Below are 27928 nucleotides of genomic sequence, written 5' to 3' on the forward strand. Positions count from 1 at the left end.
ATTAGAAACCCATAATTCACCTCAAAGTTTAGAGAATTTCAGGGTTTTATTTTCCTTAATAGTATTTTATTTTTTTCCAATTACTTGTAAAGATAGTTTTCAACATTCATTTTTGTAAAATTTTGAGTTCCAAATTTTTATCCCCTCTCTTCCTTCCCTCCTCCCTCCCTACAACAGCAAGGAAACTGGTATAGGTTATACATGTACAATCATGTTAAACATATTTCCACATTAGTCATGCTGTGAAAGAAGAATCAAAACAAAAGGGAAAAACCACAAGAAAGAAAAAACAAAAACCAAAAAAAAGTGAAAATAGTATACTTTGATCTTTATTGAGACTCCATAGTTCTTTCTCTAGATGTGGTTAGCATTTTCTTCTATCACTAGTCTTTTGGAATTGTCTTAAATCCAATGATATTGCTGAGAAGAGCTATCATTGTTAATCATCACACAAGGTTGCTACTATTGTGTATAATGTTCTCCTGGTTCTGCTCACTTCATTCACCATCAGTTCATGTAAGTCTTTCCAGGTTTTTCTGAAATCTGCCCACTCATCATTTCTTAGAGCACAATAGTATTCCATTACATTCATATACCACAACTTGTTCATCCATTCCCCAATTGATGGGCATCCCTTCAATTTCCCATCCTTTGCTATCACAAAAAGAGCTGCTATAAATATTTTTGTACACATGGGTCCTTTTCCCTTTTTTATGATCTCTTTGGGATACAGACCTAGTAATCGTAGTGCTGGATCAACAGAATTTCAGTTTTTACATACCACTTGTTCTTTCTATTTTCACTTGAATGTTGTATCTGTATCTGACATGGACAATGCCATCAACAGACTGAAGGAACAATCTTAAAAAGGCTGAAAAGTGATAGCTACTATAAGCCTCCAGACTAACAGATATCCGTTTTGTCTATTAACCCCTAAGGCAGAAATGATATCTTTGTTACTAAGTTGGCTCAAAGTTGCAACGTCAATACATATTATTTATTAATGGGTACAATTTCATAATTTTCATAACTGATGGCCAAACAGTATCAGATATAACTCACTTTCTACTATAAGCAAACTTGTAAGTCCTCCTCTTTGGCTGGGAATGGTCCTAGCTTCTCATACTTAAAAATTAAAACTTTACAATATGCTGTCAGCAGGGTTGATTTTATGGGCTGACTTATGAACCTGCCCAAATAGAAAAAGTCCCAATAACTTCACAGATAATGGCAACTTAAGAAGTCTTTGCTACTCCCCCCCACCCAAATTGTAAGTTGTTATTATCATCAATTTTTTTAATTTGATTTTTTTTTGGAGGGGGAAAGCAGGGCAATGGGGGTTAAGTGACTTGCCCAAGGTCACATGGCTAGTTAAGTGTTAAATGTCTGAGGCCGAATTTGAACTCAGGTCCTCCTGACTCCAGGACCAGTGTTCTATTCACTGTGCCACCTAGCCGCCCCTATTATCATCAATTTTAAAGCAAAATATAGCCAATTAAATACTTAATAGTTTCCAAACATTGTGACCACATTCTTTTTTTTCCAAGATTTTCTCAACACTTATTGTAAAAAAAAAAAGTAGACTTGAAAGTTTTTGGTTGTTTTAATGCAAAATTATTTACCCTGTGCTTTGAACTGGGCAAAATAAGTCTTCGTGCACCAGTGCTTGAGGGAAGTTATGGCCATCCAGCCTTAGTACAAGGGAACTTCTGCCGCTGTTAAGCCTGTGAGTCCCAAGGCATCCCTGTCCTGGACATACAGCAACAGAAGCCTGAATTAGTGAGGTGTGCTAACACGGGCGGCTGCGCAGTGACAAAGTGAAGCAGAGGGGCCCACTCTCCTCCCATGGGCTCTGAGGTGCATTCTGTCCCACGGAGGTGAAGGACAGTGACCAGTAAGCCTCCTGGTGGCCCTGGGATGCTGCTTTACTCAGGAAGACTTCAGTGGGGAGATGACAGCGTCTAACTGGTTTAGGCATGATATAAACCTTGACAGGTTTGCTAAATGGGATGGTCCCTTCAATACTGTTCTCTACCAGTGGCAAGGCTTCTGCGCTGTCCAAACAAGTGGGTCTGGAGATCCAGGTGGAAAAATCACAGGCCAACAGCAGCCTCACTTCAGTCTGACACAGCTCTGTCCAGGCACCATGGGAGAGGTAAACCTGAGTTATCAGTCTATGTCTTCCAGGTCCAGGATTTTGGAAGTCTGAGGGTTTGGGATGGATTATCTAGGCCTGACCATCAGGATATAATACCTGCACTTTGACAACTGTCTGAGGATCTTGCACATGCTGTAGAGTCGAATTGACGTCCAGTGCCACCACCAGCCCAGAGGTAAACCTCAGAGGGTTGTCTGACTCACCAGCAGGCTCAATAATTGTTGCTGATGCTCTGTGGATCTGTTCTGGCAGAGAAAGGTGAAGGAAAGTACTCTGTTGAAGAGTGGCCTGAGGAATTTTTACTACCTCTGAAGGCTTGAAAGTCATCAGGCAAGGCATGAGGTCTAGGAGCTTGTCCACAAAGCTGTCCTGCAAGTGAGGCAACTTGTGACCACATTCTTTAACAACTCAATACATAATCTAACAGCTCCAGATTAAAAAAAGAAGTCACTTTTCTAATAAAGCAATTGCAACACTCTCTGAGTAACATTTTTCAAGTTAACAGCATGTCTTATACAATGGTTTGCCAAAATTTAAAATAAAGAAAAATTAGAAGCCTAATAATATTAAGCAACATTATGGATTTAAAAAACCTAACCCAAAACTCTTTATCAATCAAATCATATCAATTCATTTGAATGTATTTCTGAATCTTCTAATATATAAAATCACCATTTATCAATTGGTTTTCTATGCCAATCATATTTTTTTAAAATAAATATAGTGATAATACTTAATATAATAACAGCTAACATTTATAAAGTACTTACCATGTGCTAGGCACTGTGCTAAGTACTTTACAATTTATTTCACAGGATCCTTAGGATGTAGGTGCTATTACTATTTTAAAGATGAGGGAACTGAGGCAAACAGGCAAAGTAACTTGCTTAAAGTCACACAGTTAATAAATTTCTGAGACCACATTTGAACTCAGGTTTTCCCTGATCCATATAGTTGACAAACATATTGCTTTAATGCCAAATATCAAATGTATTTTGCATTAAATTCTGATTTACCATAATTATCCTAATAGGAGAACACATTTCACTGCAAATGAGACCACATTATAATTTGGTTTCAGGAAAAATTTCAACCAAATTAAATCTGAATTTAAAATTATAAATGGCAATATTCAAAATCTCAATTCAAATTACAAGGGCCATTAGCTGCCAGAAACTCAAATTTTAGAGCCCACTGCTTTCAGTTAGTTCACTTTCAAAGATTATAGTTTCATATTTCCATCCCCCTCATTTTAGAGTCCATGAGGTTCTGAGGATTGGGACATGCTCTTCTTTTTCTTTTTCTTTTTTGGAGGGCAATTGGGGTTAAACAACTTGCCCAAGGTCACACGGCTAGTAAGTGTTAAGTGTCTGGGGCGCATTTGAACTCAGGTCCTCCTGACTCCAGGGCCAGTGCTCTATTCACTGAACCACCTAGCCACCCCCAGGACATGCCCTTCTAAAGATCCTTCAAGGACAGATTTTTAGTATTGTAATGCCAAGCAAAGGTAACTTCCCAAGGTTCAAAATACCAGCATAGGGGCTCTCCATTTTTATTCAGTGAAAAATTAAGAACAGAGATCAAAATATGACATCATTCAAAATACAGCATTTACTAAGTGTGATTCAATAATCTCCAAGTACTACCTGATTTAATCAAGTACTTCCCCACCCCAGGACATTACATTCATTTAATGAATCACAAAGTCCATCTTGTAAATACTACTCCACCCCTAGGCTGTACATTCATTTAGTCCATCACAAAGCCCCTGTTCTCAAATGGAGATTAGTTTCCAATCATAAGTAAAGTACATTCATTTGTTCAATCACAGAGCACAAAAAGATCAAAAGTTCCCCACCCTTGGATCACAATTGAATCTACCCCAGAGTTACAACAAGCTTAAGCACAGCACTTAATACCCAAATGGAGGTCTTTTCTTCATCTTGACAGGAGGCAAGTTCTCAGCAATCTTTGTTCCTGGGGAGACAAAGCTTAGCAAGGCCACAAGATACATTGCCAGTCTCTTCATTAATTCATTCTCTGTCTGTAGAACAGTCCTAGGACCCCTGGAAACATTAGCAAAACCCTCTTCCAGGATTTCTGTAAACATACAACAAGAAAATCCTTCTCCAGGGCTTCTGAACCAACAGCAAGGTTCCAAAACTTCTGCAACAACAGCACTGTCCTTCACCAGTGGACAGAATTCACTGTCTGCAGAACAGTCTCAAGAGCTCTGAACCAACAGCAAGGTTCCCAGACCCCTGCAACAACAGCACTGTCCTTCACCAGTGGACAGAATTCACTGTCTGCAGAACAGTCTCAAGAGCTCTGAACCAACAGGAAGGTTGCTAAACTTCTGCAACAACAGGACTGTCTTTCACCAGTGGACAAATCTGGCAAAACAACATCAAAACAGACAGACAAAGTACCAGAATAACAGACATGTCTTCTCAGTACTTGGCAGCTCTGGGTGGCAGCTCTCAAAAGTCCTGGGCAATTCAAAGTGGCCCTCAGCAATCCTCTCAGTGTCTCTCTGCCTCCAAAGGTGCTGCTTCCAAAAAGTTCTTCTGACTCTCTCTGGTCTTGTGCCTCTCTAAATCTATGTCACCAGCTTCTCCCAGTTCAGCCCTCTCTTTTCACGTCAACAAGTCCATCCCACAAGTGGGATTAACAAGCTCTGGGTTTTAACACGATCAAACCAAAAACCAAGCCAATATAGGGGAATCTTTAAATTCCATTTAAAGTATATTTACTATTATATATATATATATTTATATATATAGTATAATGTATATATTTCTGGAATGTTTATACTATATATATCTGGACTATATATACTATATATACTATTACAAGTATACATACTCAAATAATTTCATGCCACAAATTTATTTCTATTGTTTCCATTTGGTAAATGTTATAACATGATAGAATATTGTCTATCTGAAATTGCTAATAGGCACTCCCCTAAAAAGTTTCACAAATCCATCTTATCTCAATGGAATAAAAAACCTTCTCTTGCAATTTTTTTTCCTTTTAGTGGACTTTGATTACAAGCTACCATCTTTGAAACTCAGATTAATAAGAAATTATACTACATACACACACACACACACATATATATTTGTTATATCAAACAGCTCTTTGGAGAATTGTTAATTGATAAAGAGACCTCTATCAATCAACAAAAGTGGTCTAAATTTTGATTACTTTAAAAATTTTTAATTAATTTATTTTAACATTCTTTTTTTTTTAATTTTGAGTTCCAAATTCTCTTCTTCCTTCTTCCTTCCACCCACTGAGAAGACAAGCAATATGATATCAATTATACTTGTGAAACCATGCAAAACATTTCCATATTGGGCATATTTCAAAAAGAAGAAAGAAAAACAAAGAGAGGAAATTTAGTTTGCACTCCAAGTTCATTAGTTTTCTTTCCGGAGGTGGGTAGCATTTTTTCATCCCAAATCCTTGAATTGTTTTGGATCTTTGTCATGATCGGAGTAGCCACGTCTTTCACAATTGATCATCATTACAACATTGCTATTACTGTGCACAATGATCTCCCATTACTTCTCGCTTCACTTTGTATCAGTTCATATAGGTCTCACCATGTTTTTCTGAAACCACCCCACTCAATCATTTCTTATAGCACAATAGTACTTCATCACAATCATATGCCACAACTTGTTCTGTCATTCCCCAAATGATGAGCATTCCCTCTCAATTTCTAATTCTTTGCAACCACAAAAAAGAGCTGCTATAAATATTTTTGTACATATAGAACTTTTCCTTTTTCTTTTGATCTCTTTAGGATACAGACCTAGGTCAAAATGTATGCACAGTTTTATAGCCCTTTGAGCATAGTTCTTATATAATCTTATGGAAATACTTCCAGAAAGTTCTAGAAATTACCTCACCCTAGAGAGTTTACATTAATATTACAGATAAAGAATAGAATATTTCTCAAAGAGAAAGAAAAAACAAGTCAAAAATGCAATTTGTGATATTAGATTATAACAGTAAAGTTTCAAGGACTTCTACGATAAGATAAAGATATTGCAAATCATGACCATTCAGTCAACAGTAACCTGATGAGAACAGATTTCTTTTTGTCTAGTTGTCTAAAAAGAGTATCATCTGCTATCTTGCTATGCATACCATCATTTGCACAGAAGCTCTTTTGTTTTGATAAGAAACTAGTAGTTTTTAAAAATGTAACAACCTAATAAATTTTGGCTTAAGTTTATACATTACTAAATTTCAATTATCTATAAATTTAAGACCTTAAGATTCTACTTCCATAATCCATGACTGTGCCTTTTAGGTACAACAGAATCTCAAACTTCAGTAGGCACTAGCTCTTTAATTTTACTGGCTGCTTCAACTCTCTCTCCACTTTAATCCATTCTCCATTCACTAAAGTGATTTTCCTAAAATGAAGATCTGATCATGGCACTACCACTCTACCCCTCCCATCACTCAATAAACTCCGGTGGCTTCCTGTTGCTTCCAAGAACAAATACAAAATGTTCTGTTTGGCATTCAAAACCCTTCGTAATCAAGCCCCCTCCTACCTTTCTTATTTCCCTTCAGGCAGCTATGTGGGCTCAGTGGATAGAATGTTGAGCTTGGAGTCAGGACATACAGTTCAGATCTGACCTCTGACACTTGCCAGCTGTGTGATCTTGGGCAAGTCACTTACTGTTCTTGTGGCCTCAGTTTCCTCACCTGTGTTGCTGTTCAGTCGTTTTAGTCACATTCAACTCTTTGTGGACCCATTTGGGGTTTTCTTGGCAAAGATATGGGAGAGGTTTTCCATTTCCTTCTCCAGCGCATTTTATAGATGACAGATCTGAGGCATTTTTCTCTGAGGCTTTGCTTGCTGATATTTTCAAGTTGTTGTCTTCTGTTTGTGTCATGAACCTCTGTCATCATAATAGGTCTTTATGGTCAGGTTCTTTTCTTTTTTGTTTGTTTGTTCATTCTTCTAGCCTATTTCTTGACTTTGGACTTTACATTAGAGTTGGGTCTATTTACTGCTAGGGAGGTGGTGATGTCTGGCCTGAGTCTTTATATGACTTTCAGCTGTTTTCATAACTCAGTCTGGGGGCCTGAAAGTTTTCAGTGCTTCCATAGTAGTGTCATCTGGAGAGAGGTTTGTTCACTGCCTAGTATGAACTCTGAAAGTTCCTGATCCAGTTTGGGTCTGTTGGGTTGTGTGGTTGAGTTTCAGTAGACTGCTATTGGACTCATTTACTCTTAGCCTGCTGGGAGATTCTATATCTTCAAAGTGACTGAACTGCTTGATGCCCCTTTGGTGTTAGTTTTCCTGATGTGGTTATTCTACTGCAGGCTTTATGTGTGGGGCTAAAGGTTAGAAATGAGTCTATTACTCTTCTCTTGAGCTCAGAGTCATACACCTAAATTTTTGGAACTTATTCCTTGCTCTGTATACAGCTAAGACCTCTGGGACATGACTGCTCTCCTCCACACTGAGTAATGGACAACAGAGCTGCCAGCTGGCACACCTTCCTGTTTTCACTGCTGTTTCAGGAGTCCCTTAGGACCCCATTGCTTCCAGCCTTGGTGTTTAGACTTACTTTCCTTACTATCCCTGGGTGCTAGAATGTTCCCCCAACACTGCTTCTGCTCTCTCTGCTGTTATTGCTGCTGTGCTGCTCTCCTGACCAGCACCACCTCAGTTTTTGAAGGCCTCTCTGTTTTCCTAAGATGTTAATGGGGCTGGGAAAAAATGACTCATTGTGACTTTTCCTTTGCTTTCCCAATCAGAATTGGTATAGTGTGCTTCCTAGATGGCTGTAGAAGAGGTGGTTTGGGTGAGCTGTGCAAAAATGCTTTCCGTCCCTCCACCTCTCAGTAACTTTCTAATAAGCTTATCAATCTCTACAATCTCATTTCAAAACTGTCTCTGTCCTCTAGACCACTGCCAATCAAACAACAAGTATTTATTAAGTATCTTCTGTCTGCCAGGTATTGCACTAGGTCCTATAAATACAAAGGCAAAAATGAAAGTCACTTCCTTTTCTAGGAGTTTTCATTCTATTGAAGAAATAACTACATGTATAAGTATAAAGATATAATATATTTATGTCATACATACACATGTATATGCATATATATATTGTGTATGCACATGTATATGTATATGTATATGTAGTGATTAAAAATAATTTCCAGGAGATTCACTAGCAGTTAGGGTCATCAGGAAAAATCTTACATCAGAGGTATGCTTCTAAGAAAACTAGAGATCATAAGAGACAGGGGTGAGAGCATTTTGATTATAAGAGGCAACCTGTGCAAAGGGGAAGAAATAAACATTTATATGATGCCTACTATGTGCCAGGTATTTTTCACAAATATTATCTCATTTTATCCTCACAACAACCTTGTGAGGTAGGTGTTTTTATTATCCCCAATTTATAATCGGGGAAATTGAGGTAGAGGTTAAATGACTTGCCCAGGGTCACACAGTAGTATCTGAGGCCAGATTTGAACTCAGGAAGATGAATGTTCCTGACTCCAGGCCTGGTACTCTATCCACTGTGCTACTTAGTTCCTACCCCCTCCTAGGTTTGTAATGAATAAAATTCCAAATTCCTCTGTCTGGCATTCAAAGCCCCCAAAGCAAACACCTATGTACCTCTTCAGATTTCTCTCTTATTAATCCTTTCCACCTGCTCCACTTTCTACCTATCCAGCCAAACTGGATAATTCTGCCCTTTGAACATATATTACAATCTCCCAACCCTGTTGCTTTGTTCATGCTCTTGCCTGTACCTGGAATGCCCTTTCTCGTCATCCTTTAAAGTCTTTCTCAAATGCTACTTCTTTCTTCCAAAACAAATTTTACAAAGAAAAAAAAGAGTTCCAGCTCTCAGTAGTTAACTATGTTTAAATTTCATTCTCTTCCTAGATTGTAGATTCCATGAGGGTAGGGTATGTCTCAATAATAACAACTGACATTTATGGAGTATCTTAAGGTTTGCAAAATACTTTATATTATTTCATTTAATCTTCACAACAACTTTGTAGGTTAAGAACTAAAGGTTATATTAGTCCCATTTTAAAGTGAAGAAGTTAAGTATAGAGTATATTTTAAGTAACTTGCCCAAAAATCACATAGGTGCAAGAGGTAGGATTTAAGCCCAGAGTAACTCCAAGTCCATTGCTCTGTCTGCTACATCACACTATCACTCTTTTCTAATTACATCTCCCCTCATCACCTAGCACCTAGTCCTCTGAGCGCATGTTGAATTAATTGAAAAAAGAGCATCCAGTGGTTCCCTACTGCAAGTCCAGACTCCTCTTAGTTTTCAAGGCCTTCCATTATCTGACCTCACTCTACTGTCCATCCAACCTTATTTCTTATTTCTCTACAACATTACTCTGTTCAGGTCAATCCAGTTTTCTTGCTGTTCTCCATACATGCCATATGCATTTCTGCCACCATGCTATTGTAAGTGACATTTATATGGTGCTTTAAGGTTTGGAAAGTGCTTTCTTTACATCCATTATCTCATTTGATCCTCACCACAATCCTAAGAAATACAGCAGGTTATTGTATTTTACAGATTAGGAAACAGATTCAGAATAAAAGAGTGCTCAATGTTACATAGGCAGGATTTGAGTCTCTACTGCATGTTTTCTACTACCCTACACTGCTTCTTATATCATTATGCTACTTCATGCACAAGTATATCTTACTTCCTTCATCTATTGAACTCCTATCTATCCCTTAAGGTAGTAGTGTTAAACTCAAATTTCCAAAGAAATGGGGCTACTAAGCCACACATAAGGTTCGCTTTAAGCTGCATATTGACTTAGAAAACCACATATTAACATTATCTTTTTTCTCTTTTTAATTTTTATGTATGTATGTATGTATGTAAGTGTTTTATTAAATATTTCCCAAGTACATTTTAATCTGGTTTGGTCACACTCAGGGAGCGTTGTGACTCAGTGCAGATCATGTGCTTGACAACCTCTGTTTTAGAGTTTATCCCAAGTCCTCCAACATGCTTTCTCTAACTATTCCAGCCTACAAGGAAATTTCTTTCCTTTGAAGTTTATATTGTATTTAGAATTTGCACTATATAGAATAACATTATACTTGTTTGCTCAATTCTTTCATTTTTAAATTTCGTTTCCCTAGGAGATAAGGATTATCTTATTCATCCTTTGTATCCTTATTAGTGCCTAGAATTTCATATTCCCATCAAGGTCATCACATGCTGTTTGGTATATATTATACACCATTATATATTATAGGTAATTGATTTATTGATCAATTATTGTGTGACTTCATATAATTGTCAGAAGCTAAGAGAATATCTTTGTCCATAGTTTTCATCTCAGAATTCATTTTCTTTTCATAGTTCACTGAAGACTGCAACCAAAGCATCTCTGAGATGAAAGAAACTCAAAAATGTCTAAGTGAGTCTCTTGTAGAAAAGCAGGAAAAGCTTACCAACCTGCAGAAAGAGGATGACCAACTTGACACCACTATCAGTAAACTCACAGAACTTAAGAGACAGGTAAAGAGATTATTTTGTTCAGTCAAATAGAGTAACACAGGTTAGCAGAACCCAAAACAAATCCTACTATGGTTCTGTCCTTCCAGGAATTAATGCTACCAGGTACTACACTGCTATGAGTTTTTATTCAATGATAACATCTTACTAGATAAATTAGGTCCCCTCACTATGGCAATTAGACTTCTAAGTCTAATTATGTGACTTCTAAGAATTTTAAAATGAGAAGAGATTCAATCAGTTTCTCCCACTCATTTGAATTTCTACATTTGGCAGCAAGGGCTTCTTCAAGGAAAAAGGAAAAAATAATCTACAGAAATATTTGTACTTCCAAATTTGCACCCAGATGATGTGGCTGCTTCCTAAGATGGCTTTGTAGCTTTCCCTTTCATACATATAGTGTCCCCTCTGAGCACTCTCTTCCAACCTGCACTTGCCAATTGTGTCCTCAGTGGGATGATATTCTTTGGGTCCACCTCCTAAAATTATAGCTTATGGTCCCCATCAGTACATTTACCTTTATTCCAGTTAGCCAGAGGATAAAATTAACTCAAGGTAAAGGCATTTACTAAGTGGCACTGTAGAACAGTAATACAAAGAATTTCCTTCAAAAACTGGAGTTTTCCACACAAATATACATAGGTCTCAAAGCTGGAACTGAGACTCTGCTCTGTTCTTGCTATCTGACCTTCATTATTTCTGCTTGCTTCTTTTCTCACTTTTAGGAAAGTTAGATACTATGGACCTCTAGATAATATTGAATGGGAATAGAAAGGACCATACTCATTTTTAAGCTGTGTATGGCATCTTTTTAAAAAAACTGACCATGTATTAGGGCATGAAAACCTCACATAAATGTAGAAAAGCAGAAATATTAAATGCATCCTTTTTGGCTCACAATGCAACAAAAATTACATTCAGAAAAAAGTTTTTGGAGCACAGATTAAAAATTAATTGGGAACTAAATAATGCAATCCTAAAGAATGAATGGGTCAAAGAATAAATCATAGAAATAATAATTTCATTAAAGATAATGACAACAATGAGATAACATGCCAAAATTTGTGAGATGCAGCCAAAACAATATTTAGGGGAAATTTTATATCTGTATATGCTTATGTCAAAAATAGAAAAAAGATAAAGAACAGATCAACAAATTGGGCATGAAACTAAAAAAAAACTTAGAAAAACAAGAAATTTTAAATCCCCATTTAAATACCAAAATAGAAAGTCTTAAAAATCAAAGGAAAGATTAATAAAAGTAAAAATTTTTAAAAACTGAATAAAACTAGGAGTTGATTTTATGACAAAAATGATAAACTAGATCAACTATTGGTTAATTTAATTTTAAAAAAGAAAGAAGAGGGTAGAGTCAAGATAGTGGAGTGAAAGCAGGAACTTGCTTGAGCTCGCCCCCCAATCACTTCCAAATACCTGTGGAAAATGACACTAAACAAATTTAGGAGTTGTGGAACCCACAAAGTGACAGAGTGAAATATATCTTCAACTAATGAGCCTGGTGGGCCGAAAGGAAGGGTCCATCACACTGGGCTGGGAGCACAGCGCAGTCCTACATGGGCCACACTGGCACAGACTGGGCCAGAACAGGCCTCAGGGGACTGAATCACTGGCACCTGTCGAAGTTTTCAGACTTCTTAACCCACAAATACCAAAGACAAAGTAAAAGGTCAGTGGAAAAATTCTTTTGGACCCGGATGAGAGAAGAGTATGATCTGGCCCCAGCCCCCAGGGTGGTGGAGGTAGCTGTACTTGTGGTGGCAGTGGCAGCAGTAGTAGCAGTGATTGCTTTGGGAGCCCCAGGCCCACAGATGGTGGGGGAATCAATCAGAGGGCAATTGCAGGAATCTCTTTGCTGGCACTGAGGCTGAATAACACAAGATCCTACATTAAGGGATCAAAGGGCTTAGAATATAATATTCCAGAGACCAAGGGAGCTAGGATTAAAACCAAGAATCTGGCCTCAGATACTACTGTGTGACCCTGGGCAAGTCATTTAACCTCTACCTCAATTTCCCCGATTATAAATTGGGGATAATAAAAACACCTACCTCACAAGGTTGTTGTGAGGATAAAATGAGATAATATTTGTGAAAAATACCTGGCACATATTTGTGTTGTAAAAAGAATTTGGTAGGACTCCTTTGCCTATTTAAAAAAAAAACAGTTTATATAGGAATTAATTGTTCTTTAATTATTTGGTAAAAATTCACATGTAAATCAAAGCTGAGTGTAATACTTCAGGGGAAAATATGGATATTCAATGAAATAGAGGTTTTTTTAAGTATTCTTGATGAAAAGATCAGAGCTGAACAGAAAATTTGACTTTCAAATACAAGAATCAAGAGAAGCACGAAAAGGTAAAATAGGTAAGAGAAATGTGGAAGTTTCCAGACTTCTCATGGAAGGAACTTATTAAAGTTGAATTGTTTATATTCCTACATGGAAAAATGATATTTGTAACTCATGAGACTTTTCTCAGTATTAGTATAGTTGAAGGGAATATCTTATCTATCTTTCTATATGTATTTATGTATGTATGTGTATATATATATATATATATATATATACATAAAGAGGGGGCATAGGGTGAGTTGAATATGAAGGGATGATATCTAAAAAATAAAATTAAGAGGTGACAGAGAAATATACTGGGAGAAGGAGAGAGAGATAGAATAGGGTAAATTATCTCACATAAAAGAAGCAAGAGAAAGCTGTTACAATGAAGGGGAAGAGCAGGAAGGTGAAAGGGAATGAGTCAACCTTACTCTCACTGGATTTGGCTTAAGGAAGGAATACCATACATGTGCAATTGGGTATCTTACCCTATAGGAAAGTAGGGGGAAAGGGTAAGAGGGGGGGAGATGATAGAAGGGAGGCAGATTGGGTGAGGGGGTAGTAAGAAGCAAATACTTTTTTTTTTAAAGCAATCGGGGTTAAGTAACTTGCTCAAGGTTACACGGCCAGTTATTTCTGGGTGTGGTGCTGAGTATCTGAGCCCAGATTTGATCCAGGTCATCCTGACACTGGAGCCGGTGCTCTTACTCGCTGAGCCACCTGGCCACCCCTAAGCAATTGGGGTTAAGTAACTTGCTCAAGGTTACATGGCCAGGTGTTTCTGGGTAGGTGCTAAGTGTCTGAGCCCAGGATTCGATCTCCAGGTCATTCCAACACTGGAGCCGGTGCTCTTACTCGCTGTGCTACCTGGCCACCCTGAATCAAATACTTTTGAAAAGGAACAGGGTCAAAGGAGAAAATAGAATAAATGGGGGGCAGGATAGGATGGAGAGAAATAGTCTTTCACAATATGATTACTATGTTTTGCATAACTACACATGTATAACCTATATTGAATTGCTTATCTTCTCAATGGAGGTGGGTGAGGAGAGAAGAAGGGAGATAATCTGGAACTCAGAGTTTTAAAAACTAATGTTAAAAAAATTGTTTTTACATACAACCATGAAATAAGATATATAGGCAATGGGGTATAGAAATGCCCTACAAGAAAGTAAGGGGGATGGAGGGTATAGAAGAGACACTGGGGAAAGGGGTAATCAGTATGCTTGCCTTCTTGGGATGGGGGGTAGGGGAGAGACAGGGAGAAAATTTGGAACTCAGATCTTGTGGAAATGAATGTTGGAAACTAAAATAAATGAATACAAAAAAAAGAGAAATGTTTTTTTTTAAAAAGTAAGAAGAAAATCAAATTACCAGTATCAAAAATTAAAAGGATGAATACACAACCAATAAAGATAAAATTAAAACAATTATTAGGAGCTATTTTGCCCACTTCATGTCAATAAAACTATCTAAATTGAGTGGATGACTATTTATAAAAATTTAAATTGCCCAGATTGGCAGAGAGGAAAAAACATACTTAAATAACCCTATCTTAGAAAAAGAAAGTAAACAAGTCACAAATAAACTACCTAAGAAAAAAATACATGATGGATTTACATGTGAATTTTTACCAAATAATTAAAGAACAATTAATTCCTATATAAACTGTTTTTTTTAAATAGGCAAAGGAGTCCTATCAAATTCTTTTTACAACACAAATATGGTGCTGATACCTAAATCAGGAAGAGCAAAAATAGAATGAAAACTATATGCTGATTTCCCTAATGAATGTAAAAATTTTAAATAAAATTTAAAGGAGATTACAGCAATATATTACAAAGATTATACACTATGATCAGGTGGGATTTATACCAGGAATATAGGACTGATTCAATATTAGGAAAACTATAAGCATAACTGACCATATCAATAACAAAAACAACAAAAATCGTATGATTATATCAATAGGTGCAGAAAAATCTTTTGACAAAATTCAACACCATTCTTATTAAAGCCACTAAAAAGAATAGGAATAAATGTAGCTTTATCTTAAAATGATAATTAGTATCTATCTATAACCAAGAACAAATATTATCTGTAATGGGGATAAGCTAGAAGCCTTTCTATTAAGATTAGGGGTGAGGGGCAGCAACGTAGCACAGCGAGTAAGAGCACCGGCTCCAGTCCCAGGATGACCTGGGGATAGAATCCGGGCTCAGACACTTAGCACCACACCCAGAAATAACTGGCCGTGTAACCTTGAGCAAGTTACTTAACCCCGATTGCTTTAAAAAAAAAAAAAAAGATTAGGGGTGAAGCAAAGATGTCCATTATTATTTAATACCTTATTTAGAACTGCTATCTATTTCAGTAAGACAAGAAAAAGAAATTGAAGGAATAAGCATGGGCAACAAGGAAACAAAACTTTTTTTTTTGCAAATGATATGATAATATACTTAGGGAACCCTATGGAGTCAACTAAAATTCTAATCAAAACAATTTAACAACTTTAGCAAAGGTGCAAGATATTAAAAAAAATAATAACACAAATCATCAGCATTTATATATATTACCAAGATAGAGAAATTTCATTTAAAATAACTGAAGAAAGTATAAAATATTTGGGAGTCTACTTGCCAAGACACACATTGGAACCATAGGAACGCAATTACACAAATAAAGATAGATCTAAACAAGTGGAGAAATATTAACTGCAAATGGGTAGGCCAAGTCAGTAAAAATTAAAATGACAATATTACCTAAGTCAATTTATTCAATGCCATACCAATCAAATTATCAAAGAATTAATTTATAGAGCGAGAAAAAAATAACAAAATACATCTATAGGAACAAAAGTTTAAGAATATCAAGGGAATCAATGAAAAACTATTAGAAGGAAGGGGGCCTAGCAGTACCAGATCTAAAATTATACTACAGATCTGTAATCATCAAAACGGTCTGGAACTAGATAAGAAATAGAGTAGTTGACCAATGGAACAGATTAGGTACACAATATATAGAAGCAAATGAGCACAGTAACTTAGTGTTTGATAAACCCACAGATCCAGGCTACTGGGGCAAGAACTCACTATTTGACAAAAACTACTGGGAAAATTGTAAAGTAGTCTAGTAAAAACTAGGTATAGACCAATATCTCACACTATATATCAATATCAGCTTAAAATGGGTCCATGATTTAGACATAAAGGATGATATCATAAGTAAATTGGGGGATCACACTAAAAATTAATTGTCAGACCCATGGATAGGGGAAGAATTCATAATCAACAAGAGATGGAGAGCTTCTAGGGGATGCTAGGTGCTGTAGTAAATAGAGCACTGGCCCTGGAGTCAGGAAGACCTGAGTTCAAATCTGGTCTCAGACGCTTAACATACTTACTAGCCATGTGACCTTGGGCAAGTCACTTAACCCCAACTGCCCCACCTTCCCCCTCCAAAAAAAAAAGAGAGATGGAAAGCATCACAAGGGTATGTAATGGGTAATTTTGATTACAGGAAATGAAAAAGCTTTTACACAAGCAAAACCAATGCAACCAAAATTAGAAGGAAAGCAGGAAACTGGGGGAAGGGGGGGAAGTTATATAGCAAGCTTCTCTGATAAAGATTTCATTTCTCAAATATATAAGGAATTGAGCCCAATTCATAAAAATATGAGCCATTCCCCAATTGATAAATGGTCAAAGGATATGAAGGCAGTTTTCAGAAGAAGAAAGCAAAGCTATCAGTAGCAAATATCATACCAAAAATTTCTCTAAATCACTACTAATTAGAGAAATTCAAACTAAAACAACTCTGAGGCTGACCTATGCCCAAAGGGCTATAAAACTAAATGTACACTTTGACCTAGTAATACTGCTACTAGGTCTTTACCCCAAAGACATTAGAGAAAAAGGAAAAGGACCCATATGCATGAAAATATTTATAGCAGCTCTTTTAGGTGGTAGCAAAGAATTGAAATCAAAGAGATAATCATCAATTGGGGAATAGCTGAACAAGTTGTGGTATATGATTATGATGGGATACTATTGTGCTGTAAAAAATTTATGATGGGGATGCTTGCAAAAAACATGGGAAGACATATGAATTTATGCAAAGTGAAGTGAGCATAACCAGGAGAATGATGTATATAGTACCAGGTATATTGCAAGGATAATCAACTGTGACTCTTATCAGTTCAGTGATCCACAACAATTCCAAAGGACTCATGTTGAAAAATGCTGTCTACTTCCAGATAGAGAACTGACTCCGAGTATGGATTGAAACATATTTTTTTCTTTATTCATTTTTATTGCCTTTTTTTCCCCACAACAAAGCTAATGTGAAAAATGGGTGAGGGGGTGGAGAAATGCAGCCCCCTGGCATCCTGTAATTTCAAATAGGTTGAATAAACTCGACCTATTTAGGAATCTCTGTTCAATTCCCCACTATGTGCAAGAAAAGTCCCATATCTGGTAATGTGTTATGGATGTTTCCTCCTTTTTAGGGGTTCTAGGATGGTGATTGGCAGGGAACAAATATATTAATAGATAATTTCTACTTTTAGATCTATTCTTTGTGGTCATTAAGTGTTGTATAATTGCTTTAGAGGGATGAGAGTCATAGATTTGAAATGTTCAACCATCTAATCCTGGTCAATTAACAAGAGGGAGGTGGAGCCAAGATGGTGGAGTAGCAGGAAGAAGTATAGCTGAGTTCTTCTCTAAAACTCCTCCAAACAGATCTATAAAATGCACCAGACTGAACCCTTATGGAAAAATCCAAGAAAAAGTCACAGTGAGTAATTTTTTCAATCTAGGTCAGCATGAGGAGGCAAACAGAGAAGTCTACAGACATTAAGGTTAGGGTCTGGCCAAGAGCATGCATTCCCAGGGGAGCACTCCAATGCAAGGGAGACACTGTGCCCCTGGGTAAGAGGAGCTCCCAGAAACATGCTGGGAAACCTCAATGAAAATAGATGGCAATTGGCAGCTTTATCACGTAATAACCACCACTATGTCACAGATCCAGGGTATACTGAGGAGGGGACCTGAGCCCAATGGTGGTAATCCAGAGTGGTTACAGACCTTAGACTGTGTACCAAGATCAAGTTCAGGAGCAAGCAGTTGCAGTGTGGCTCAGATTCTAGGAACAAGCAGAGTCTCAGCACCAGCTTCTAGCCCAGTCTGAAGCCTGCAGACAAATAACAAGACAAGAATAACAAGTCAAAGGGAATATCCTGCAGTTCTGTCACTCTGAAAAAGCAGAGCTTCCCAGCTGGCTGATAGTAGCTGAATCTAGCAGTGTTATACTGTTGCTTAGACCTAAATCTTGATTAGAAACTTGAAGAGCTCAGACTATTTTGCCTTGAGTCTTTTGATCTACTTTGGGAGTGTTGAAAGCTTGCAGGTCCCCAGCCTAACCTGTCCCTGAGATCCTGGAATAACAAAACACTCAATATCTCAAGAAAACACAAAACTTTCTCTCTGTAACAAAAAGTACAAAATCAAGAAGTGATCTGGAAAAATTAACAAACAAAAAGAGAATCCCACCATAAAAAGCTTTTTATGGTGACAGAAGTGCTCAAGTCACAAACCAAGAAGAAAATGACTCTAAAATATCTCCAAGTAAAGCCTTAAACACACACACACAGATACACACATAGACACACACACACAGACACACACACCCCTTGGGCACAAAGTCAACTAAAATTTCCAGAGGATATAAAGGAAGAGTTTTCTTTTAAAAAAATTTTATAAATGAAATGAGAATATTAGAAGCAAAAATAAGAGCAGAGAATTATGGAAGATAGAATTGAAAAGGTTTTGAATGAGGCACAAGACCTTGCCCAAGCAACAAACTCCCTGAAAATAAGAATGGAACAAATAGAAACCATTTACTCCACTGGTTACATGCTGGAAAAAAAAAAACAACAACTCAAAATGAAAATTCCCTGCAGAAATCCAGAACTCCCAGGTTAAGGAAAAATATTGCAAGCAGTCAGAAAAAAAAAAAAGAATTCAAGTACCAAGGAGCCACATTCAGGGTTATGCAAAATTTAAGAGCCATCATCATCAAGGAGCAGAGAGGTTGGAATACAATATTTCAAAAAGCAAAGTACATAGATTTACAATTAAAAATACAGAGGGAAAAAACTTGAATCTTGAATGAAATAGAGGATTTCCAAGCATTCCTCATGAAATGACCAAAGCTCCATAGAAATTCTGAAGTTTAAACACAGGAGTTAAGAGAAACATAAAAAAAGGCAAACATGAATAATCATAAAGGACTTACATTCAAATATGGGGAGATGACACTGAACCCTATCATCATCAGTGTCATAAAAAGAGTCTTGTTAGATAAGACTTGGGAATAGTTCTGTTATGTCTTAATGATCTTAAGAGAAGAATGGAAAGAAAAGATAAAATGACTATGAGTCCTACTCCTAGGGTATTTATTCTAGGGAGTAAAGAGAAAGAAATGTTAGAAAATTACCTTGCATAATCAGTGTGTGCAAGTATACAAACAAGGAAGAACAGGTGAGAGGAGCAGCTGACACTTTAACCTCACTCATCTGGTTAAAGCAATGAGCAAATACATGAACAATTGGGCACAGAAATAGATTTCACTCAGGGAAATGGGAGGGAAAGGGGAAAAGAATAGGGGGAATAAGAGGAAAGATAAATAAAGGAAAGGATTAGTCCTAAGCAGAACAAACTCTAAGTATGTACAAAAATATTTTAGCTCTTTTTGAAGTGGCAAAGAATGAGTTTTGAGTGGGTACCCATCAGTTGGGGAAAGGCTGAACAATTTATGGCATATAAATGTGATGGAATAGTATTGTGCTGTAAGAAAATGTGAAGGGGATGGTTTCAGAGAAACCTGAGAAGACCTGAATGAATTGATCCAGAGTAAAGTGAACAGAACCAAAAGAACATTTATCCAAGAGAACAATGACAACAATATAATAAAGATAACTTTATTATAATTAGGAACTCTGATCATTGTAAAGATCATGATTCCGGAGGACCAGTGATGAAACAAGCTACCCAACTCTTTATAGAGAGGTGAAGGACTCAGAGTGCAGAATGAGGCATGTTTTTCTGGACATGGCCAGTGTAGAAATCTGTTTTGTCTAACTATACATGTTTGTAATGGTTTTTGTTTTCCTTTCATTATATGTTGGTGGAGGGGGGAAGTGAGAATAGAAAGTATTGATTGAAAAAATATATGATTTTTAAAAATATTTAGGGATTTCTCTATCATCATAGATGCTATGAGACCATTAAGATGCAAATAGATACTTAACTTTGAATGATATCATTAGAGATGGAAAGAAGGATAGATGTCCATTGGGATAGGAGTCAATTAATATGGGCATGGATCTTCCCAGAGAGTTCTGTCTCTGTATTACATACCCAATATCAGGAGGCCATTGTTTTCACAACTGAGTATCAAAGGTCCTCTGAGAGCAGTGGGATTCTATATTTGCATACTAACTCAGATTACATTAGATAGAGTAGAACAAATTTGGAATACACAAAGATCCAAACAAAAGGGGGAAAGACCTTAATTATTAATATATTTTTATATATGTTTTCAAGTAAGTAATATCAATGCTTTTTTTTATTCCCCAGAGGAAGGACAAAACCTGCAGTTATAAAATTTTCAGGAGCAAACGTCTTCATATATAGCATGAAGTTCATAGAAACCACATGGAAGTCATAGGTCCTAAAACACTAAAAATGCAATTTTAATGGCCTCATTTTTGGTTCTTTGTTGAAAACCTGTCCTCTCCCACCCTAACCTTTCCCTTGCTCTCTCTTTGTTCTTTTTAAGCTATATGTTTCAAGAATAAAGTTTCCCTTCTGGAATGAATACAACAAATTTCTCCAGTCAGCAAACTGTAGCTTGTCCTCTTGGAGGAGCGGCAATATCTCTCTTCTTAGACTGTTTCATTTGAAAATTCCAACTCTCCATGGCTAGTGAAGTTTCAACGTAGTTTGAACCTAATGTTGGTGAATCTATAGTGAATATATAGTTCTGATATGCTGTGGACCTGCTGGCTTCACTTTGTCCTATGACCACAAAGGCACCCCTATCTTTGGTCAGCTTTCATGAAAATACATGATCATGAAGAGAATGGGCCAAGAGATAGTCACTAAATCACTACCATCACTACAAATTGATCCATGCTATTTTTAAAAACATTAAAAATATATTCTTTCCCAATGATTGGTCAGTAGCTATTTACCCTTATATAAGAAAAAACAGTAATCACCATTATGCAGAAATCAGCTATTGCCTATTTTCCCTTATCTTTCCTTATCCCTTCAAATGTTAATAGATTTATAAAGATAAGGGTGATGACTTAAAGAAAATTTTTAATTTCCTTGTGATTTCCCCTCCACTGATATAAATTAAAACACTGGTGATCCTCAGGTAGTGATCTTCTATCAATGGGCCATAATGGGAGCATTTCCAGAGCTCCCATTCGACTGGCCATAGGCTTTAAGAATCTGGCTTCACTATAATGTCACAATGAGACATCAACATAGTAGTAGTAAAAGGAAGTTGAAATGGCAATGGAAAAAAATTCAAAATGTCATTTTAATCTTCTCTAATATCTACAAAGAAGTGTATTTTTTATGGGTTTCTTGCTAAGTCTGGCTTTTGCCTTCTTTCCTCTACTACTTTCTTCACTATGTATTGGATTTCATTGAATCAGAGCTAAATCTGTGATAGGATATATTTCTCTTCTTTCATTCTATTTAAGACAATAAAACAAGATCCACTTGGTTAATTAATCTGTGGGAACGTTTCATTATATATTTTGTCTAAAGACTCCATTTTTCAGTGATCACGCCTTTAGCTACTGAGTCTTCTCATGTTTATCATTTGCTAAGGTATTCCATTTTACTTATGGTTGATAAATCTCTCTCTTTTCCTTTCTAAGAACTTCACAGAACTTGTAATGCTTCAGAACCGTGTTAAGTATCTCCAGGCTGCAAAGGAAGGAAAATATGTATGCCTGTTCCGATCTAAACAATCTCTGCAGAATGAAAGGCAGAAACAAGAAGACCGAATGAACCTCATATGCAGCATTCTTGACCATGTTAAAACAGAATATCCCCATTTTCAAGCACCACTCCAAAAGCTCAACCAGGCAATGTCAGCCAAGCCAGAATTATGTCTGCCTTCTTAGAGGACAGGGTGGGCTACATCTCCTGAAGCCAACACACCAGAGAGGAAATCTGTGAATTTTAACTAAACAGAAGTACATTTTAACAGTTTCTCTGTAAACAAAGACCACAGTTGTATAGTAAGGGTATTTTACAAAAAATGACCAGGTCAATAGAGCAAGATTTTAAAATACCTCTATAATACCCTTGCTTTTTTTCCCTAATAAATTCTACTCCTGCTCTTAAAAAAAAAAAAAAAACACCTCTAAAAAAATCTATAGTCAAGTAATCTATGAATTCTTCACTTCTTTGATTCCAAATATATATCCCCTGAATACAAACCAAAATGTCTAAGTTATAAAATTAAAATAAAGGAAACTGTAGTTTCATTTATTTGGAGGGTTCTATATATCAGAATCCCAAGGAAATGTTATTTGTCCTTTTGTCACCACAGATTTGAGAAGCTTACAGCGTAAGAGAGAAAGGAATAACATGTCTTGATAGCAAAGATCCTTTAGAGAAACTATATCTTTTGCTTATGCAACTTTAAAATATTAGAAAGCATGGGATTTATTAATGTTCTTGAGAACTAAGCGATTTTTACTCCTTGGAGGCCCATATAACAAGTCTGAGAAATCATTTCTTCCCACAGAATTCCCACAGGCACTAAAACTATGTGAAATAAAAAAGGTCCTCTGTCATATCAAATTTATACATTAAATTATAATTAAACATACACTGACTACATGATGAATACAGATAAGAAGTAAAATAATACTATACATAGTCTTTACATTAGAAATATTGTATTTTACCACATTTTCCAATTAATTTTCCCTGAATCAAAAGCTATGATGTTTTTCTCCCATTCTCTCAATTTCTAATTTCCCACTACTCTGAAACCTATGTAGCACAAAGAGAAAATGGAGATATTTTTCCTTATAACATTTTTCAGTAGCAAAATAAAAAGCTAATGTAGTATTTGTCTTTTGTTTTGTCATTTTCAGAAGCAACCAATTAATAAGAATTTAAAACTACCTAATGTATGACAGGTACTATGCTAGGTGCTGGGTATGTAAGAATAATAGGAATAATGATAGCATTTATGTAGTACCTACTATGTGTCAGACATAGTGCTAAGCACTTTACAAATATTTCATTTGATCCTCATAACTCTAGGGCGTGGGTACAATTATTATTCCCATTTTACCATTTTAGGAAACTGAGGCAGCCAGAGGTTAAGTGACCTAGGGTTACACAGATTTGAACTGAAGCTACATTTGAACTCAAGTCTTCCTGACTCCAGACCCAACACTCTTATCATAAAATTATTTCACAGAAATGAAATAGTTCCTATCCTCAATTCTATCAGTGGAGACATATACATACATTTATTCCATATATGCACTAAAGTGGGGGCTAAGAAATAACAACTGAGTGATCAGGAGGGGTTTCAAATAGAAGCTGGGTTTTGAGCTGCACCTTAAAAGAAACCCAGGTTTCTAAGATGAAATGTCCTGTAGAAGGTACCTTAGAGTACCTTCTTAGAGATTTTCTGGGTTTCTTAGAGATGACAGGGAGCAGGGGAGTGACTTGGTTAGATATTGCCTTCAGTAAAATCATTTTGGCAGTAGTTTGGGGAAATGATTAGAAAAGGGAGACTTGAGGCAAGAAAATCAACTAGGTTTTTTCCAATTAGTTCACATAAGAGATAATGAGGGCTTGAACCAGGAAAGAGGCTGAGTAAAGAGAAGGGAGAGGATGCAAGAGATATTATACACAAAAGAACCAACATGGATCAACTAAATTTTACAAATGATTGGATATGTAGAGGCAGAGAGAGTGAGGAATTGAGGAGGACTCCAGGCTCTTGCTGCTTGGTGACTAGGATAGGGGTATTTACAAAAGAAATAGGGAAGTCTGGAAAGCAAGGTAAGTTTGAGGGAAAAAATGAGTTCTGTTTGGGACATGTTGAGTTTGTGATGTCTAGTATATCCAGTTTGAAACACTCAATAGGTGGACTTCTGGACGTGGAGCCAAGATGGTAGATTAGAGAAGCAACCAAGCTCTCCCAATATTCCCCTCCAAACAACTTTAAAATAATGCCTCAAATAGAGTTCTGGAACATCAAAGCCAACAAAGTGTCAGAGTGAAACATTCTTCCAGCACAAGAAAACCTAGGAGGTCAAAGAGATCTGTGACATGGTGGTAAAAGCTGGTCTAGATTCCATGTAGATGAAACACCAGTGGTGGGATTAGGTGGTGGTGACAGAAGCAGCAGCAGTTTTGGAAACTCTCAAGCCAGAGATGATAAGAGGACCTGAAAACTGGTAAGAGAGAGATTACAAGGGCCCTATGTACTAGCACTAGACACAGGAACAGATTCTGTTTGGCAACTCCATTATCTATACCCACTTTTGGGTTATAGTTCAAAGGCAGAGAAGAGCAATTTCAGTCAGGAGGGCGCAGAAGCCCTGAGAGGCAGTATCACTTCTGGCCTCAAGGGATCAAGGACTCTGAAGAACAGTATGCTTTCTTGTCCTAAGGGAGGAAAAGCCCTGAAAAGCAATACCTATTGCAGTCCTAGGAAATCAGGGTCCTTTCCTGGGTAAGGACCAGAGTACTGACCAAGAGAGCAGTGACCACATGTCTCCTCAGATCACACTAACTTGGAAGCACCAAAAACTTTCAAACCCCCATGACTTTCTCTGAAAATAGCAGTACAGAAAGAGTATAAAGCTTGAGACAGTGATCCTCTACCCTCCCACACCAGGAACAGAGCCCAATATTAACAAAATTCTAAATCAAGAAACAGGGTGGGAAAATGAGCAAACACCATAAAAAGAACTTGACCATAAAAACAAACAAGCAGAAAAAAAAACAAAAAAAAAACATGGTGCCAGGTAAAAGCAAGACACAAACTCAGAAAAGGACAACGAAGTCAAAACAGTTACAAGTGAAGCCTCAAAGAAAAAAAAATGTGAATTGGACACAAGTCCAACAAGAATTCCTAAAGGAGTTAAAAATTATTTTCAAAATTAAAGAATAGAAAACAGAAAAATTAGGTAAAGAAATCAAAGGAAGAAAATTATGAAAAGACAATAGTTTGGTAAGAGGCAAAACAAAAGACTGAAGAAAATAACACCTTAAAAAGCAGAATTAGCCAAATGGAAAAAATAGGTACAAAAGTTCACTGAAGAAAATAATTCCTTAAAAATGAGAATTAGGGGAGCGGGTAGGTGGCACAGTGAATAGAACACCGGCCTTGGAGTCAGGAGGACCTGAGTTCAAATGTGACCTCAGACACTTAACATAAAAAGTAGCTGAGTGACCTTGGGCAAGTCACTTAACCCCAATTGTCCTCCAAAAAGAAAAAAATTTAATTTAGAATTAGGCAACTGGAAGCTAATGACTCTATGAGACATCAATCAAACAATAAAACAAAGTCAAAAGAGTGAAAAAATTGAAGAAAATGTGAAATATCTCATCAGAAAATAGATTGAGAGATAATTTAAGAATTTGGATTACCTGAAAGCTATGATGAAAGAAAGATCCTAGACCTCATATTTCAAGAAATTATTGAGGAAATCTGCCCTGATATCCTAAAACCAGAGGGTAAAATAAAAATTGAAAGAATCTACCAATTGTTTCCTGAAAGAGACCCTAAAATAAAAACTACCAGAAATATCCTAGCCATATTCCAGAGCCCCCATGTCAAAGAGAAAATACTTAAGGCAGTCAGAAAGAAACCATTCAAATATCATTGAAGACAGGATCACACAAGATTTAGTAACTCCCACTTTAAAGGAGCAGAGGGCTTGGGATATGATATTTTAAGGGGCAAAAGATTGGATTTACAACCAAGAATAACCTATCCAGCAAAACTGACTGTAATCCTTCAAGAGAAAAAATAGATATTTAGTGAAATAGAGGACTTTCAAGTATTCCTGAGGAAAAGACCAAAGCTGAATAGAAAATTTGACTTTCCAAAACAAGACTCAAGAGAAGCAAAAAAAGGTAAACATGAAAAAGATCATAAAGGACTCAATAAAGTTAAATGGTTTACTTTTCTTTTGGGGAAAATGACACATGTATCTACTAAGAACTTTATCATTAAGACAGAAGGATTCAAAATGGAAAGAGGGTGAGAAAGTGACCTGATTATGTCAGGATGATGTAAAAAAAAAATGGATAGGTAAGAAAGAGGATGCCCTGGGAAAAAAGGAAAGAAAGAGAAAAAAAATGGAAAAATTATTTCAGGTAAAAGAGGTACAAAGAAAAACTTTTATAATGGAGAGGGAAATAGTTAGGGGGCAGGCAATTCTTGAACTTCACATCTAAATTGATTTGAAGAGGGAACTACATATACATAATATGTATGTATATAGATAGATAGATGGATAGATAGATATACACACGTATATGTATGTATGTATACTTAAATGGTAATAGAAATCTATCTTACCCAATATGGAAGGAGGAGAGAAGAATAAGAGAAAGGAAGCAGGTGATAAAAGGTGGGACAAAATAAAAGAAGCCAGTGGTCAGAAGCCAAACAGACTAGAGGAAGGGCAGGATAAAAAGAGAGAGAGAAGTATAAACAGAAGAAAATAAGATAGAGGGAAATGTACACTTAGTAATAATAAATATGAATGTGAATGATATGACCTCACCCATAAAACAGAAGCAGGTAGCAGAAAGGATTAGAAACTAGAATCCAACAATATGTCATTTATAAGACAAAAGAAAGAAAGAGATACATACAGAGTTAAAATACCAGGCTAGAGCAGAATCTATTATGTTTCAGCTGAAGTAAAATAAAGTAGGGATAGCAGTCATGATCTCAGACAAAATGAAAGCAAAAATAGGCCTATGTAGGATACAGAGACCCTAACCCAAATTGACTACTCAGAGAACTCTCAAAGTGAAGGTAGAAAGATTTATTAGAATCTCTAGAGAAGCAGGAGGTCCAGTCTCTGGGACAGCACCCAGAGAGAGGAGGCCAAGGTTCAGAAGCCAAAGCTGGGTTAAATAAGCAAGGGTTACAAGCCCCTCCCAAACATTAACCTAACTATTACTAATGGGGCTCTAATCTTGTTAGATAACATACATAACACATGAGGTCCACTATGCAAGCGCAGTAACAACCTCAGACTACTGTACCCTCTTCAGTCTAACCTAGATACATCTTTTTCTGGGCATGGGTGTCCCAAGGCCACTGCCTGTTCCTTGATTGGTCAAATCCACCTGCTGCTGCTCCTTTGGTTCTACATTGTTTCATTTTAGTATTATCTAGGAGTTCTCTGGGAACTCAACTCCCTTCCAAGGCTACTGCCTGTTACTTTTTATCAGTAGTCTTGTTCAGCAATTCTTGCAGTTCTGTAGAAACTCAACCCTTTGTTACCTTTCACACTACCATTCCTTTCCCCAAACTCCGAAAACTAGAAACACCTCTAATTTGGTCTCAACAGTTAATCCAATCAATTGTATTAATACTCAATAGCTCTTACATTACCTTGAAATATACAATGACTCACATATATATGGGGAAACAATACTGAACTTAGTTACAAAATACAAGGAAGCAATAAGAATGTATATATGATGTTCAGAATGGGGCAACTTCACTGTAAGTCATTCCACACAGACCTAATTATAAGTGATAAGCAGAGAAA

At 36.6% G+C, this 27928-nt stretch overlaps 1 protein-coding gene across 1 annotated transcript in view; it reads left to right on the forward strand.

The window, feature by feature from the left end:
- CCDC40 (coiled-coil domain 40 molecular ruler complex subunit) overlaps positions 1–23207 on the forward strand; it is a 101937-nt gene extending 78730 nt beyond the window's left edge. The window contains exons 19-20 of the mRNA XM_069076090.1: positions 10558–10716; positions 22028–23207. Coding sequence (XP_068932191.1) covers positions 10558–10716; positions 22028–22276 — 408 coding nt within the window. The 3' untranslated portion in view covers positions 22277–23207. The remainder of the gene's footprint in view (positions 1–10557; positions 10717–22027) is intronic.
- Positions 23208–27928: the final 4721 nt, after the last annotated feature.

This window comes from Petaurus breviceps, unplaced genomic scaffold (assembly GCF_028583685.1).
Source record: "Petaurus breviceps papuanus isolate PSGF00001 unplaced genomic scaffold, PetGlider_PUasm1.0 90925, whole genome shotgun sequence".
Taxonomy (NCBI): domain Eukaryota; kingdom Metazoa; phylum Chordata; class Mammalia; order Diprotodontia; family Petauridae; genus Petaurus; species Petaurus breviceps.